Raw genomic sequence first — 17,758 nt, 5'->3', positions numbered from 1 at the left:
GGATACAGACTCCAATTCCAAGCCTCTGGCTCACAGGTCCTGGCCTATTGTTCACTCTTGTTCAGGGAGCTGCAGTTCTATGTAACACAATCCCTGCAGGTGGTTTGTCGGCTGCGGGGATCAGATGAGGGACCTCCGGATCTTAGCTTGAGCGTCTGCCTGCCCAGCCACCACAAGAGGGAGACAAGAGCATCACGCCACGTGGACATGGGTTACACCTACAAGCATAAGATGCACTGGCATGGGCAGAAGGAACGCCAGTCAAGGGTGCTGCATCTACAAACCTGACCACGTGCCGGGGGAAGAGAACTCTCAGGCTGGCATTGGCGTTCGTAGGAATTACCCTGCCCCACCCAACATCCCCCTATAGCATTTCCCCTGTTGGATCCCCGGTATTCACCCAGAAAATGAAACATCGCATATAAAACACATCTTAGCGCAGATGATCTGAGACCTCATTTTTCCGATTGGCCAGCAGAAAGGAAGAGCACCTTGTGCTGGCTGTACTCCCCTCCCACTGTCCCTCCTTGCAGACAGACACCCAGGGAGAGCAATGCCACGATCAGCCGTCCGGCAGGGAGAAAAGGCGGCTTGCTCCCGCCAGCTGGACTTGCTGCTGCTGGCGCTCTTGCATTTGATCAGATAAGCCTCCTTGGCAGGAAACTGACTCTGCAAGGCTCCTGGTAAACAATCATTACAGCCATGCTGATGGTTGGTTGGAGTTGGATAATCCAGGGTGGGGCCTGCATGTGGATTGAAACCACCGGGCGCACTGAAGCGTGGCCCCAGACTCTGACTGAACCCCCTTTGGGAGACTGCTGTGTTTGCTCTCTACCTGTCTCCAAGCTCGTGCCACTGAAATACTGGGAGGCAGGAGAGTGTCACCTGATAGGAACCAAAACTGGTGCAGAATCTGGCCTACCCAGTCTCCACCTCGATTTTGCAGACACAAGCCTGGAGAGTTTGGAGAAGTATCCAGACTTTGAAGCATTTATCAGAACTTCTGGAGAAGCTTTCTCCCTGTTTCCCCATCATCCGCCTGTCCACTATCCTCATTCTCAGATGAAGACAGGCTTCGAAACCTGGTCCATGAGGGAGGAGGTTGGCAGTAGAATGGTTCCTATAGCCCCTCTCTTTCCAGCACGCGTGCAGACACCTGGGTGAATGCAGACAGGCAGCGGCTGACGTAACTTTAACCCCGTTGCTGCTAAATAGCCAGTGGTCCATTGGAAGAGCGGCACTTTGATGGGGTGCAAGCGGCGCAAGGGGAAGCTATGGAGGAGCACGTTTTCCCCCTAGACGGGCATGCTGCGGCAATGGAGGGGCTTTGGCGGATGGGGCATTGCAACACACAGCCCTGGAGGGGCAGTCGTGCCCGGGATATGGCTGTGCACGGTGCAGTATCAGAGGTACATTATTTTTGCACGAATCCCTCGTAACTCTCCCCCCACACACGCCAGGCACTGAAGCAGTTAAACCCAAGTTCTGTCCAACTGCAGCTCATGAAATCAGAGACCCGGGTTTTGTAACCCAAACCCAGCCGGCAGACACTGATTTAAAAAAGCCAGGCAGTTCCGGAGGAAGCAACTGGACCAGAGGGGCATGTGGGGGCTCCATTTCTAATCACATCCGGAGAGGGACACCCACAGGCCTAGAGATCATAGAAACCCTCACTCCTGTGGCTCGCTCTGATGTCACAGACAGCTCTCAAATCCCTGTGACAGGGGCTGGCGTTCAGTGTGCAGTGAGGGGGCTGGGGGAGCTAGAGGGACACGGGATTTTCTGCCAGAGTCCAAGCCGGGGGATTAAAAAAGACCCAATTGTTAAGAGAGCTGGTGGTCAGAGCCCACCCCAGACAAACAAAACTAGTAACAGTGCATCTCCGAGGAATGGTAATGACAGAGATGGGCCCAAACCATAAGGATCAGACCCCAAAGAGTTGTGAGTTCTGGTTCGGGTCACTGAGCATGCGCATCTGCTTTTAATACACACCCATCCTGTTCATAGAATCATAGAATATCAGGATTGGAAGAGACCTCAGGAGGTCATCTAGTCCAACCCCCTGCTCAAAGCAGGACCAATCCGCAACTAAATCATCCCAGCCAGGGCTTTGTCAAGCCTGACCTTAAAAACCTCTAAGGAAGGAGATTCCACCACCTCCCTAGGTAACACATTCCAGAGCTTCACCACCCTCCTAGTGAAGAAGTTTTTCCTAATATCCAACCTAAACCTCCCCCACTGCAACTTGAGACCATTACTCCTCCTTCTGTCATCCGCTACCACTGAGAACAGTCTAGATCCATCCTCTTTGGAACCCCCTTTCAGGTAATTGAAAGCAGCTATCAAATCCCCCCTCATTCTTCTCTTCTGCAGACTAAACAATCCCAGTTCCCTCAGCCTCTCCTCATAAGTCATGTGTTCCAGTCCCCTAATCATTTTTGTTGCCCTCCGCTGGACATTTTCCAATTTTTCCACATCCTTTCTTGTAGTGCGGGGCCCAAAACTGGACACAGTACTCCAGATGAGGCCTCACCAATGTCGAATAGAGGGGAACGATCACGTCCCTTGATCTGCAGGCAATGCCCCTACTTATACATCCCAAAATGCCATTGGTCTTCTTGGCAACAAGGACACGCTGTTGACTCATATCCAGCTTCTCATCCACTGTAACCCCTAGGTCCTTTTCTACAGAACTGCTGCCGAGCCATTCAGTCCCTAATCTGTAGCGGTGCATGGTATTCTTCCATCCTAAGTGCAGGACTCTGCACTCGTCCTTGTTGAACCTCATCAGATTTCTTTTGGCCCAATCCTCTAATTTGTCTAGGTCCCTCTGTATCCTATCCCTACCCTCCAGCGTATCTACCTCTCCTCCCAGTTTAGTGTCATCTGCAAACTTGCTGAGGGTGCAATCCACACCATCCTCCAGATCATTAATGAAGATATTGAACAAAACTGGCCCAAGGACCGACCCTTGGGGCACTCCACTTGATACCGGCTGCCAACTAGACATGGAGCCATTGATCACTACCTGTTGAGCCCGACAATCGAGCCAGCTTTCTATCCACCCTATAGTCCATTCATCCAGCCCATACTTCTTTAACTTGCTGGCAAGAATACTGTGGGAGACTGTGTCAAAAGCTTTGCTAAAGTCAAGGAACAACACGTCCACTGCTTTCCCCTCATCCACAGAGCCAGTTATCTTGTCATAGAAGGCAATTAGATTAGTCAGGCGTGACCCGCCCTTGGTGAATTCATGCTGACTGTTCCTGATCACTTTCCTCTCCTCTAAGTGCTTCAGAATTGATTCCTTGAGGACCTGCTCCATGATTTTTCCAGGGACTGAGGTGAGGCTGACTGGCCTGTAGTTCCCAGGATCCTCCTCCTTCCCTTTTTTAAAGATGGACACTACATTAGCCTTTTTCCAGTTGTCCGGGACCTACCCCGATCGCCATGAGTTTTCAAAGATAATGGCCAATGGCTCTGCAATCATATCCGCCAACTCCTTTAGCACTCTCGGATGCAGCGCATCCGGCCCCATGGACTTGTGCTCGTCCAGCTTTTCTAAATAGTCCCGAACCGCTTCTTTCTCCACACAGGGCTGGTCACCTCTTCCCCATGCTGTGCTGCCCAGTGCAGCAGTCTGGGAGCTGACCGTGTTTGTGAAGACAGAGGCCCTACATCCCCAGCTGAGGTTGCACTGGTCATGGGGAGAGGGGCGGTGGGTGAGTTGGAAGACGAAGGGAGTTGGGACAATCTCTATCGCCACTGTATGAAATGAGGGGGAACTTGATGCCGTAGTTAAGGTTCTAGTCTGGGACTCAGGAGACCAGGCCTCGATGCCCTGTGTGACCATGGGAAAGTCACTTAGCTTCTCCTTGCCTCCGTTTCCCCATCTGTAAAATGGGAATAATAGCATGGCCTTGCCTCACGGGAGCGTGAGGATAAATTCATTTAAAGTCGGTGAGGAGCTCTGGTAACAGAGGCCAAAGGTCAATTAATCCCAAACAGGATGGTGGGTTTTGTGTGAGGTGGATGTTTGCCCAATAGGAACTCAGCTGAGACCCCACAAACTCATTGCACGGGGGTCAGCAAACAGCCCTTAGGCCGTTAATGTGCTCACCCCAGCATCACTGTCTCTGCACCCACTGTGCTGCCCAGCCTCGGTAGCAGCAAGTCAGTCTGATTCTCTGGGGTTGATGCGGGGAAGATATGAATGACTAGTTACCCCCTTGTTAGCATTTATCCCGAGACAAAACGGTCCCCGCACCAGCCAGGGCTGGGGCCCAGCTCTGGGCCCAGTTTTAAGGCGTGCTGCACGCGGAGGCCAATATTTTAAGCAGTCAATCATTTAGGGAGTGAAACAGAGGTGTGTCTTTATCCCACCCTGAAACCCCACCTGTGGCTTTCCCTGCTGGGACGCGCTGGGAACAGGGAGGACCCTTGTACCCCAGCTTCTGCCCAAGCAACTCATGCCTGAGGGAGTTCGGAGGGTGTGATGGGGCCAAGCCACAGACGGGAGTTATGGATCTTTACCTCAAGCTGTAGCAACTCCTACTTTTAGGGCTGGAGGTTTCCAGTTCAGTCCCCACTGTGTCAGCCAGGAGGGCGTCTGTTGCATCTGGGCCGCCCCGGTGAGGGACCAGTCGACCTGGAGATAAGTCTCTGTGATGGGGCTCTCCATTCCTTCTGCTGAGCTGTGGCCATAGGATACCAGAGGCCTTGGTGCCCCTTTGGTCTGGGCAGATTCACAGAGTTTAAAACCAGAAGGGCCCATCCTGACCGTCTGCTTTGACCCCCTGCATAGCACAGGCCAGAAAACTGGCCCCAGCAATTCCTGCCTCCAGCCCAAACCTTGGGGTTGAGCTAGAGCAAGGTGATTTCTGTATACTGTTAATCCCTGGATTGGGACAGATACACAGGACCTAGTGGCTCAGGGACACAAGTGCTCCTCGCTGAGGCCCCCATCGCTACCACGGACTCCTCGCAGAGCAGTACGGCCAAGGCTCTGCCTCACCCTGTCTCCCCTGATTGACGGTGGCAGCAGGTCGCCCCCAGGCTGTTGCAGGTTTTGATGGAACTGCTTTTTCAGGTTGGGCGTGTTTAAAAAGGCAAAGGACTGACGCAATGTTGTGGAGCCAAGCTTCCCCTCCCTGACACACCTCCGCCTCGTCTGCCCTGACGCAGCCTTCCCCCGCCCGGCCTCCTGCAACTGCTGCAGTTGTCACCACATGCTGTGAGTGGCCTGCTGTCCACTCGCCCACGGTGACGCAGGCCACCCAGGGGGATATGGGGGCTCGACGGGCCATTGCCCTGACTCTTCTTCCCCGGGCAGTGCATGCCACCTGGGGCGCAAGCCAAGGTTCAAAGCCAAAGCCAAGTGATCAAAACCAAATGGGGGTAAAATAGCTGCAACAGGATAATAAATATTGAGCATTTTACTTCTTAAAGATGAGCCAGGGCCTGCATGCCACAAACACAAAGACAATAAGGCACCAGAAACTCAGCGCCAAGTCCCGTTTGAAGTCCTGGAATGTGGGATGTTTTCCTAGACACATCTGGTCCACAGGGCAGCACAATACACTAGTGGAGGCCATCAGTTCAATCCCAGTGGGTTGGCCAAGATGGGCACCATCCCTAGAGCAAGAGGCAACCGCCCTGCATTGCTGGGCTGCAGACAGACTGACAAGTCCCTTAGGGGGGTTGGGGGAAAAGGAGGTGGAAACTAACTCTGCCCAGGGAACTGGAGAAAGGATCAGATCTTAGAGAAGGGAGGGGCAGCAACCAGAGGATGGTGATCTCCAGGAAGGAAGCAGCTGGGAGATCTTCCTTCTTGACCAGACTGGGGCTTGATGGGTCAATGTCTATTAGAGCAGCACTCCTGAAGGGGTGCAGCTGAGAGACCCAATTCCCTTAGAGATGGTGGTGTAACCCACAGGTGCATGCGTGTTACTGGTCCCCCTCTGTGCCTGACCCTCGCCATACTTCCAGCTCAAATCCAGGATATGGGCCCACTTCTGTGACAGCCGCCATCTTGGACAACACCCCGGCGATTGAACCAGGGAACCTCCAGAGCTAAGTTTGAGCAAGACAGCTCCTCTGTGGATCAGGCACAGAGGGGGGCCCTGTACCACGCTCTGACGAATGGGCTACACCAACTCACTGGAGGAACAGGGTCTTCCCTATAGGGTGGGTGGCCCATCAGGATAGTACAGAGGGAAAACTCCTTTTGGGGGTATGCGTTTCCCCTCGGGGAAGCAGCTGAGTTGCAGCAGACTGAATGGCTGGATATCCTTGGGAGGGTTGCCCTGGAGTCTCCAGGAATTAAAGATTAAGCTTTAATTAAAGATTATGTCTTAATGAAATCTCCAGGAATACATCCATCCCAAACTGGCAACCCTCGCCCTTGGCCCCCACAGTGGCGGGGGGGGCAGCACCACCATGCCATTCCTCCTTGGCTTCTCCCACCCGCCCCCCCCCACCCCAAAGAGGCAGGCGGGCTAAGGACATCTCCTTCCCAGCATTCAGTCCGCAGCGGGGTCTCTACAGGGGACAATGGCCCGCGAGGGCCTGTAATAAAGTCAACTTCCCGCGGCCAGGCATTCTCTGGATGTCGGTAGCCAGTCTCCTAGCAACGGGCGGACGGCGCTAGGCCTCAGGCCTGCCTGGCCCAGCTGAATGGGAGGCCTGACGCTGGAGCTCTTCTCTGGGGCTTGGGCGGAGAGCAGATTAAAATGAACAGCGCCTTGTAGTCAAGCCAGCGAATAGCCTCGGCCATTCCCAGCCACGAGAGACAGGGGCAACTGTGCCTCAGAAGCAAGATAGCCGGGAATCAATAACCCCCGGGCAGCACTGCCCGTATGCTACCTCTGCTATCCAAAGGGTCATCACTCAGGATCTGTTCCCCTTGGTCTCCTGGGGGGCTGGTTTGCAGCTAGCCAGCACCCCCCCCACACACACACACACTTCTATTGTTGCACCAGTGGGTCTGCAAACAGTACCCCTTCCCCCCCCCACAGTCTGGACTGTGTAGGCAAGTGGTGACTTTGCACTGGTAAAATGGACCAGCGCCTGATCCCCCAGGAGAGAATCTAGGCTGGCAAATACAGGGGATCGGATGGGGAGAGCAGGGAGTGAAGTGAGGGGTTCTCCAGCTCTCTCCTGGCTCCCCACTGCTCACACATGGGTGAGGGGGGATTGTTGGGGTTCCAGCCAGCCAGGGCTGCAGCAGGTGATTACGGGGAGGGTGCTCTGCTAGCCGTTGGCAGGGTAGAGACAGAGAAGCTAGAGAATGGAGCAGGCTGCTGCTGGAGCTGCCCGCTGGATCTCTGGTCATGCAAGTGCTGTGACTCCAGTCTCCCCTTTGTAGAAAACTGATGGACAGAGACTAGTTTGCCCAAGCCTGCTCCTTTCCCTTTGATCAGCTCGGTTGGTATCCCCTGCCCTCCCCCAACTCTTTCCACCAGCTGGGGAATCGAGCCCCAGGACTGATCGCTGGGGAATTTTCTATTCATGTCCCTTTCATGTGAGCATCTCAAAGCTCTGTACATACGAACAAGCCCTATACTCCCAGAGGCCAGGCTTATTATCCCCATTTTAATGAATTTAAGCTTAAATTAACGTATGTGCAGCAGGTGGTCGTCAAGTGCTGAATAAGGAAGTTATACCGTTTGGCAGGTAGGGAAACTGAGGCACAACATGATGATCTGACTGACCCAAAGTCACACAGCAGGTCACGGGGAGAGCCAGGAATAGAACCCATGCGTTCTGATGCTCAGCGCCCCTGCTCTAATCAGCAGGAAACACTTCCCTCTCCCAGACCTGGGAACAGAACCCAGGAGTCCTGACTCACACCCCACCTTGCTCTCACCTCCCATTTGGTAGCCTTGTGGACTTGTTTAATTCTGCTGTTCTCCAGGATGCAGAATTATGGGGAAAAAATAGAAGCAGGGGCAAACATTTCTCTGCCAGCTACTGAGGTGCGGATGGGGAGGAAGGAAAGGGGCAACAGCTGTTGAGGTTTCACTCTGTGCCCCCCAAGTCCCTCCCAGTAAAAGCAAACTGCCTTGTCATGCACCCCAGAGAGCAGTGCTGGCATTTGGCCCTGTGACCCTACAGCAGAAGCTCACTGGCTGCTCGCCACAGATCACGGGAGCTGGGATTCCATTTGTCAGATTCCTGAAAAGCTCGGGCAGCGTCGGCTACGTGACTGAGCAGCCGGGAGAAGGGATTTGTCCTGGGCTGGGCTGGGAAGCCTGCAGGCTTGGGACTTCAAATCCAGGTTAGAAAAAAATGATCCACACAGAGATTCAGAGAGATGCTGTTTTTTTCCCTCTCCCTTTGTCACAGACGCTCTGTAACTTCAGGGAAAGGTTCCTAACCCTCCTTGTTCCTTTCCAACTCAAACGGTCCTACCCCACCTCCACAGTGGTAAATTACCAACCCTCCCCAGCCTTCAGCCTGTGGGCTGGGACAGCAAACAGGGCGCTCCCCACGCGGCCTGATTGACAGCTCGCCTTGGGCCGAGCAGCTGCCCAGCAATGGCATGTCGCGTGCGTAAAGCCAGCCGCGTCCAGCAGCCTCCCGCCTGCTCTGGGTCACAGGACGTGTCTGCGCAGCCTGATCCTGAGCTGTCCCTTGTCCGGGTTTGTGCTAAGGTGAGGAGTTCTGGCCTGGCGCAAAGGAGCTGAGCCCCTGGGGGGCTGTGCTTGGAGCCGCCTCCTTGATCCCTTTGTGGGGCTCCAACTTGCTGTCCAGCTCCCGGGCTCCTAAACTTGATGTAATTGTCTGCTGCTCTCTCTCGTGCTAAGCCTGGCTTCAGCTTCCTCTGTGTCCTCTGCCCTTTCCTCCAGCCAACCCCCAGCGCTATTCCTCACTCCGCGGCTTCGCTACCATCCCCTCGGGCCTGCCACAGTGCAGCTGCTAACGTCACCTTGCCCTGCCAGCCCTCTGGGGCAGTACCTGACCCCGACGGGAGCATCGACTGGACTCTGAGGAGCCAAACGGTGTCCGACCCCTTCGGTTCTGTCCCGCTAGCCCTCCCCAGGGTGGCTGCTGCCATCACAAGTGGCCCAAACTCTGTGGCAGAGCATGGCAGGCTGGGAACCACTGCACCAACCACATATCCATCAATACATTGATCTCCAGCCCCATTAGCTGGGGAAGCCAGCAGGGCCCCCCCATTTCCTGTTCCCACCCATTCCTTACCCACCCCTCTACTCAGAGTAGCCACTGCCCCTCCCCACTGGCTGCATTTCCAAGGCCCAGCAAGCAGGGCTCTGAACATTTAACAGCTGCTGCTGGGACACAGGGAGGCTCAGGAGAGGTCCGAGTGTGGGAGATCTCTGCTGTGGCAGAAGTTTAAAGGTCACCTTCGGAACAAGCTGGGCCAGGGCAGATTTGTATTTCATGCTAGGCTAGCACAGAGAGGAATCCCCCAGAGGCTGCAGAGATAAAGAGGGAAAGAGAATAATTAATGCCAGGGGCTGATCTGATCTGTCCTTGTGAGCTTCCTGGCTCAGCTCTGCACCATCACAGGGGTTCCCCAATTTCCTGAACCCGCAACTGAGCGCATAGAGGGCAACATGATGTGGGAATCCCTTTTGGATTTGGAAGCTTCTCCCCTTCGAGCAGCACCTGTGCTATGCAGAGGGAGGTGGGGCTCTCGAAGGAGTGTGGTGTTTCCTAGAGGATCCTGGGAGCAGTCCTGGGGACCATCGTTTGACCACAACAGATCCAAGCGTGTGCCCAGTGCATAGAGCAGAACAGAGTATGTAAAGCTTCATGCTGCCAGGGGAATCATTTGAGGGGGAGGGTCCCATCTCCCATAGATAGCTTGTTTTCGCTTTCTTGCCATCACCTGCAGCCAAAGCTCAAGGTCTAAATCCACCTGCTAATCAAGAGATTGGTGTAGGATTCCAGAGAACAATGAACTGTGGCAGCTTTTGGTGGGGCAAAGGCCAGAAGGGCCCAGCACCTGCAGCCAGGGCCAGATTTTCACAAGGGTTCAGTGGGAGCTGCTGGCCTTTTACCAACACCTGGCCCCAGGAGCACAAGTACGTTTTACAGGGGAGGTTTCTCAAAGCTGGATTTAGATGCCCAGTTACAATTAAATGGAATCGGGCTTCCAAAATCCATGAGCTTTGGCTTCCAAGTCTCACCCTCCTATCCCCAATCCTCTCCTCCCGCTCCCCGCAGGGTCTGGTGACCTTCCTGGCATGAGGCAAGGCCTGTCTGTTTACTCTGCCTTTTGGAAGAGGGTCAGTGCCATGCTGGGAAGGGAGCTGAGGTTTGTGGGGGGACTGCTGGTGGGGCAGTGTCTGGCTTTAGTCTGATGGCCTCTCTTTTCAAAGCTGCTGCATGTGCGCCTATGAATAAGACAGGGCAGCTTTTATCGCCGTATGGGTCCATATAAATCAATAGCCTTGCCTCACGTTTCGTATAATGCTCCTTTTAGTCTATTTATCTGCGGGTCTGAACCCATCTGAACAGCTCGCAGTCTTCGCATTTGTCCTCACATAGCCACATGAGACAAGGTACTTATCCCCACTGTGTAGATGGGGAAACTAAGGCACGGAGAGGCTAACTGACTTGCCCAGGGTCATGCAGGGCGCAGTGACAGAGCAGGGACTTCAACCTGCTGAGTCTCCCAAATCCCTGGCTAGCTGCCTACCCGACGGGCCCATTCCTGCCTCTGCAGCCATTTGCTAACCAGGGGAGGGTTGCTCAAAGGAGCCTGTGGGAGGGAGGCATTTCCGAAAGGAAATTCAGGGGGTACTGAGTGCCTGACTCTCTTAGGATAATCTCAGCTTCTGGACTGAATAAACCAAGCAGCACAGAGAAGCATCACACTCAGCACCTGCGAATCCCTTTATTGGTAGCCTCCGCCGAGGGCTAAGCAGGTGGTAGAGACCCAACTCCCCCTGGGGGTCAGGCACAAGACAGGTTGCGGGGATGCCGTGTAGGGAGGGAGGGCATGGAAAGCGCGCCCTGCTGTTTTCTGGACTGTCCTTGTTCTGGGGATAGGCTAAGAAGCGTTGGCCTCCAGGGCTGGCCAGCTAGCATTTAAACTAGAAAAAGAAGATGCTGAGTGCTGCCCTATTTGCTCTGCCCTCTCTGAGGGGAGGGGGGCTGTATCCTGCTGTTTCAGGAGGTGGAATCAATGCTCTGACTATGGTCCCATCTCACCCAGATACTAAGGGACGGAGAATTACAACTAGCACTCCTGGGAGAGTGCATCCCACCTACACAGCCTGAGATGCAACATCCCTGAGCAGGTGCCAAGCTGAGATCCATCCATCCATTATAGGAAGATTGTCCCTTTCCCCGCCCTCCTTCTCTGCTACCTCCTGCTTCACCAGGCTGGCCTGAGGGCAGTGGTGGGGGGGGGGGATGGTGGAGTCTCCTCTCTCCCAGCTGTGCTCTGCGCCCCTGGCAGTGAATCTGAAGGGAGCTGGCTGCCAAAGGCGGAGAGTTGGGTGCAGGTTGTTAAAGTTGCATAGGAATGTGAGACAGCCCAGGCTCCCAGCAAGGTTAGTCAATTATCAATCATTAAAGGCTCACTCATGCAGTCAGCACCGGACATTTCGCTGGGAGGCTAAGGGCCTCTTGTTTATACTGATGTTAAATGCCTCGTGTGCACAGAACCTGTTTAAAAACCTGGGGGACAGAAGGCCTCTGTTTAACCACAGAGCAGTGGGGAGAGCTCCCCACACAAACATGCATCAAACTCTGCTAACAGCTCTCAAACTTGACCTGGAGGGAACAATTCTTCGGCAGAGCAAGGAGTCCAGCTTTCAATCCCTGCTAACAAGCGTTCCAATTAGTGCCAACACTTCTCCACTGCAAATTGGACTGAGGTGTCACAAACTCATCACACATTTGCCATTGAAAAAGCCATCAGATTGTAACTGCTACTGACCTGGACTGGATTCAAACAGGCCACTTAGCTAGAAAGCCTCTATATTCTATTAACCCGCTGTGGCGAGCGTGGGAGAGTCCTGTATTATTTTTATTAATAATTATGTGTGCCTCAGTTTACCTGCTTGATATTATCTTCCCTGATCGCATGGCATTAAATCAGAGGAAGGGAAACAGACAGGAAACAAAACAATGATGGAGAGAAGGTATCTCCAGAGAGAATACCAAGGGTCTTCCAAGGAGCAATGGTGGGGACAGGGGAAATGGGGAGGCTATTAATTGGGAAATGCCCATCTGCCTGTCTCCAGCTAGGCTAGCAGGTTTATTTTTCCCAGGCTCAAGCCTAGGATCAAAGGGACACTGAACCATTAAAATTCCCCCACCTAGAGAGGAAGGGTAGTGAGCGGGCAGCACGAGCAGGAGGTGAATCTCTGACAGAGATGCACAGAGAGGATGCTGAGGGGGCTGTCTGTCTCTCCCAGGCCAGCTGTAGAGGTGTCTCGGCTGAGTGCAACTTGCCCAAAGCTTGCAAGGAAAGAACAAAGTGTAGGTAAGATTCATAAAAAGAAAAGGAATAGTTGTGGTACCTTAGAGACTAACAAATTTATTTGAGCATAAGCTTTCGTGAGCTACAGCTCACTTCATCAGATGCATGCCATCCAATGAAGTGAGCTGCAGCTCACGAAAGCTTATGCTCAAATAAATTTGTTAGTCTCTAAGGTGCCGCAAGGCCTCCTTTTCTTTTTGCGGATACAGACTAACACGGCTGCTACTCTGAAACCTGTCATTAGGTAAGATTCATGCGTATTGGCCTTTGTTATTTTAACCCAATTCTCTCCCAACTGTGTTCCTGTCGAGTAATAAATAATACTTTGTTTTGAAAAGGCTGAACCGTGTGGCTGCATAAATTATCTGGTTACGCAGCTCCTGAGAGAGAAGCCTCCTGCAGGGAGCCAAGCCAAAACTGGAGCCACGGGGAGAAACCGGGGTGCTATCACCCAGGGACCCAGTGGCACAGGTGCAGGATTCTGCCTCGAGTGAAATGGGCCTATCACTAGAAGACTGCCGAGGGGTACAAAGCAGAGCACACTCTGTGATCCTTGACATCAGCCCTTCAGTCAGGGATTGTGTCTTACTATAGGGCTATGCCTCGCCAAGCCCAATCGGGCCCTGATCTCAGGTGGGGCCTGTGGGTGCTATTATTTATTATCTACATTAAAATAACAGCCACCATTTAAAAAAAAATAAATCTAAGCAGGGTCTGGAGAGAGTGAATTGAAGAGATGACTCTACGGGCAAAGATTCCTAATGGAGGGATCCATTCAGCTGCGGAACTGGATCTTAAGGAAGAGTCTGGGTGCTCCATCTCTACAGATGCTTAAAACTGGAGGACTGTGCAAGCATGGAGAATAGACCCACGGAACAATCCTGAACCTGCTGGGAGGATGTGATAATTTAACAGGGCTTTTCCCACTGCTAACCTGGACGATTCCATAGCCTGACCAGTACGTTGGAGATAGTTAATTTAGTCAGATTTTTAGATGCACTGATTCCAGGATCACGCACAAAACATCCTCCAACAACACACACGCAGACTCACCCCAGGGTTAAGCTGCACACAACCTTGCAATCACCCATTGTGTAAACAGACAGGCCTGACCTTGTGCCCTAAATGTTATCAGACTCAGTTTCTCTCAGTGTCCAAAGTAATTCTACCGTAACCAACAGTGACTCTGTAACCCGATGGACCGAGTGTTTGCGGGATTGGGGCAGTGACTCTTTTTAACGTCAGAGGTGTTATCACTGTTTATTTTGGAACACTGTAACTCAGGCCCTGCCAGGATGTCCCCATTCCTGGGAACAGGTTCCCTCTCCTGGGAAATTAGGGAGATCAATTAATTTAAACAGTTTTTCAGATATTCTGATCCCGACAAACACAAAGCATCTTATTGGCATGTGAATTGGAAAAGGTGATTCAGAATTCAGTGCCCACTTTGTGCTTGGATCTCACCAGCTTAGCAGGGTTGGGCCTAGATGGAATGTATATGGGGCAGAGAGATACACACAAGCACACAGGAAAACCCAAGCAGTGCTCCCAAGTCAGTAGGTGATGCTCTTTCTGAACCAATGTCCCACCATGGCAGTAAGGGGCACACTGGTGCTGTTTGTTGTCTGAGATATCAGCTGAAGTAATTAAAGATCCTGTGGGATTTTCTGTCCTTGGGAGTAGGGGGGTTAACCTGGCTGTCCGTGCCAATCCCAATCTGAGTAAATACGTTCTGCCACCCTACATCCCCCTTCACTCCTGCAGATTCAACTGAAGGAATTTTCCCCTTCACTTTCTCCCTCAAACTGTTGGATAGTGTTGCTCTGTGCTGTTAGGCAGCTGATGTGTTCCACCCCAGAACTGGCTGCATCTCACCTTGTGAGTGAAGTTACTCCTGTATATGTAAAATCTCTGAAGCACTTCAGGATGAGAGATCCTTTATAAAATACTGTTCTCTGAGGGCCACATTGCCCAGGAGCTCTTATCACTAAATATAGTGTATTACAGGGACCCTAGGGCCTAGGTATGGGTTTAAAGTAGACCTGCCCAATTTGCAGGTCAACTTCATACTCAACTAAGACATCAAAAAACAAATGCTACCAGTTAGTAAAGATTTGGGTTTGTGCATAAGGTGCTATGAATCATTTACCTAAATCCGACATTCCGGATATCTCCCTTGGGAATCAGCACCTAGAATTTCCTGTCTGTCCTCTCATCCAACAGAGCTGGACAGTCAATGAGCTACAAAATGTAACTGCATCAATAAAGCTGCAGCCTCACAGTATTCAAATACAATAAACAGCTCGACACTGTAAACAGCAGACAAGATGGATGAGGTGGTAACATTTTCAATAAACAACTTGCCTTCTGGCTAAAATCTCAAATCTTTCTGGCCTCGCTTAATTCCCCATTGTAAATTTTGAAAAACATGCAAAACAAGCATTCACCTTCAACCAGCCCCCTCACAAAAACAGGCTAGAATCCTAGCCTCCGAAACTTGTAACATAAACTCCTTTCCAGACTATTTAATGTGTGAGTGAGATAGAAAACAATTGCCCAGGTAAACTATGACTGGCCTGGAGATTCAGCCTCTGGTGATTCCGCACACAGAGCAACATACGATTAAAGAGACAAATTCAGCCCTTAGAGTTCATCCAGCACCTCAGAGTGAGTAAAGTCTGACCCTGCCATCTACTGCTGTACAGAACAATCAGATGGGTAACTCCGTTCCCTTACCATGCAGTGATTAGGCACACAACTCACTCCAGATCTCTGCATCGTGCAACCTGAGTGTCTGCATGTGAGTGCCTTTGGGCTGTTAGGCAAGTTCCATGGACCCTAGTTTTTAAACCCACTCATTCCTTGTAACAGCGACAACGAGAAAGGGGAATGAAAGAAACCATTTTCAAAACCAGCCAAGTCTCCCCCTCCCTACACTCCTGATGCAGCCGCAGTTCTCTGCCTCTCTGGTCACGTCTGACTGGTGTAATGGTCCCTGGGAAAGGGGCACAGCGATCGCCCTTTCCTGCGTGTCTCAAACAACACAAAAGGGCAACATCTAGAAACACCCTCCCGCACTGAAGCGGCAGCCCTGCTCTGACGAGTGAAAGCTCCAGCTAAATCCTTGCTCAACTAGGACTCATGGGACCCAGTCAATGTCATGATCACGAAAGTAATTAACAAGCTCTTCGCCCCCCCGCTCCCCCTACTCCCCCTCACACCTCACTCTGCTGGGTGGAATGATTCATTTCTGCCTTCTCAGTAGATCTTTGAGTAACGACACTAAAGATCATTCAACTAGGTCAGGTCTCTTTCTTTATGCAAGTTCCACAAAACTTCAAAGTTTTTTTGGGTGTGCCCCCCTCCCTCCTTACTTTTCCGGGGCTGCGTGTGCTTGTTCGGAGTTTTCTTCGCCCACATCCTAAGATCTCTCTCCCTGATCTGAAATTTCTCTTTGCTAACGTCCCACACAAGCTTGCTTTTCTCTCTCTCTCTCTCTCTCTCTCTCTCTCTCCTTTTTCAAATCTGACCCACCTTCTGTGCTCCAGCAGCCCGGCAAGAAAGAGGCTAAAAGCAGCCCCATGCAGAAACAGCAGCTGCTGGGAAGGATCATCTTTTTCATTGCAGACAGCAACCCATGGCTTCTTGCAGAGAGGGGTCTTCTCAGAAAGTTTGGGTGGGTTTCCCTTCCTTTGCACGCTCAGATCCACAACTTTATTCCCGCACAGGACTTCCTCCTCTGGGCGGCGGGGACGTGCCGCGCGCCCCCGAGCTGGATTCCAACTCCCTTGGGAGTGGCTAGGCATTCTCACTCCTTGTAGCATGCCAAGACCATTGTGTGCCTCCTAAGAAAGCACTTCTCTCGGTCCTGGTGCTGCGGGGTCATTCTGATTTCACTTTTCTCTTTGCCTCTTTTGTTTGGTCTCAGTCTGGGCTGCCCTGGGACAGAGCGGAGTAAATGGAGATGTCGTGAAAGAGGATGAGAGCGGAAACTAAAAGGGCTGATTGAGGGGTACACATTGGAAAATCTCTCCTGGGGTAAGGGAGGCTTGCAAACTGCTCTAACAACCACTCCAGAGCAGGGAAACTCCCTCCAGATCAAGGGAACCGGGAGATGGACGTCAGCCGCTGCCCAGGGGTTCTGGGATTTAGGGACAGATCTCCAAAAGGGTGCAACTCTCCAGGTGCCTAAACAAACAGCTGGATTTGCAAGAGGGCTTTCAACAGGAGTGGTTGGGTGCTTTGCAGTTTGAATATCTGACCTCATCTTTCTGGGCCGAAATAGAGAGGCTCAGCTGACTTGTTTCAGAGTAACAGCCGTGTTAGTCTGTATTTGCAAAAAGAAAAGGCGTACTTGTGGCACCTGAGAGACTAACCCTCCTGAAAATTCTGGCCCCCTGCTCTGCTTTATAAGGGTGCTGAGATCATTCCGCAGTGATCTGTACCTGAGTCTGTGGACAGCCTGAAACAATGGCTCCAAGAGGCATGAACTGCCCTCAGCGGTGTATTTTAACTCTGAAAACTAATGATCATTAATGATTATTTCATGGGAACATTGTTAACCATTTTGCTGCTGATCTAGGTATGTGAGAAAGGAGAGAGCAGGTGAGACTATGCAGAGCTGGAAGCAAAGTGGCTGACCAATGGTCCATCTAAGCCAGTATCCCGTCTCTGACAGTGGCCAGTTTCAGATGCTTCAGAGGGAATGAACAGAACAGGGCAATTTTGAGTGACCTATCCTTTTTGTCCAGTCCCAGCTTCTCGCAATCAGAGGTTCGGGGCACCTGGAGCATGGAGTTGTGTCCCTGACCATCTTGGCTAATAACCATTAATGGATCTGTCCTCCATGAACTTAGCGATGGGCAGAATTTGGTTTGAGGGTGGAACTTGGCAGAGTATCACTGCAGGAGATATTGTCAATTCAACCCGATTGGTAGAGCTGAGCCTGAACCAAACCCCTGCATCTGAACACCTCACAACGTGAGGAGAGTTTAGATTGGATCAGAATTTCGTAGCTTGGGCCGATCACTGCCTATTGGGAGAGGACTCAGACTGCTGCAGCCATTCTGACTCATTGGGATGCACGGGAAGACCAAGGAGGTCAGTTTGAAGGTCAGACCACTAGACAATCAGAATAGCCTGAAAATCTATGAAAATATGTCCTCTGATCTTCTCTGGGAGGGAATCCTTGCCTCATACAGAAGGTAGTAGATTTCCTCAAAATGCCACACCATCCATCAGGGTGCCCAACACCATCTCTCAGTGGATCAGGAGAGGAGATCGTGATGCATCATG

At 52.0% G+C, this 17,758-nt stretch overlaps 1 protein-coding gene across 1 annotated transcript in view; it reads right to left on the bottom strand.

The window, feature by feature from the left end:
• The window catches only part of ERBB2 (erb-b2 receptor tyrosine kinase 2), a 42,790-nt gene extending 26,407 nt beyond the window's left edge, over positions 1 to 16,383 (bottom strand). Inside the window, exon 1 of the mRNA XM_074941020.1 lies at positions 15,998 to 16,383. Within this exon, the coding sequence (XP_074797121.1) occupies positions 15,998 to 16,085 (88 nt within the window). The 5' untranslated portion in view covers positions 16,086 to 16,383. The remainder of the gene's footprint in view (positions 1 to 15,997) is intronic.
• Positions 16,384 to 17,758: the final 1,375 nt, after the last annotated feature.

Source organism: Natator depressus, chromosome 27, assembly GCF_965152275.1.
Source record: "Natator depressus isolate rNatDep1 chromosome 27, rNatDep2.hap1, whole genome shotgun sequence".
Lineage (NCBI taxonomy): Eukaryota > Metazoa > Chordata > Testudines > Cheloniidae > Natator > Natator depressus.
Note: the sequence above shows the minus strand (reverse complement) of the source record. Positions and strands in the feature narration are given on the sequence as shown.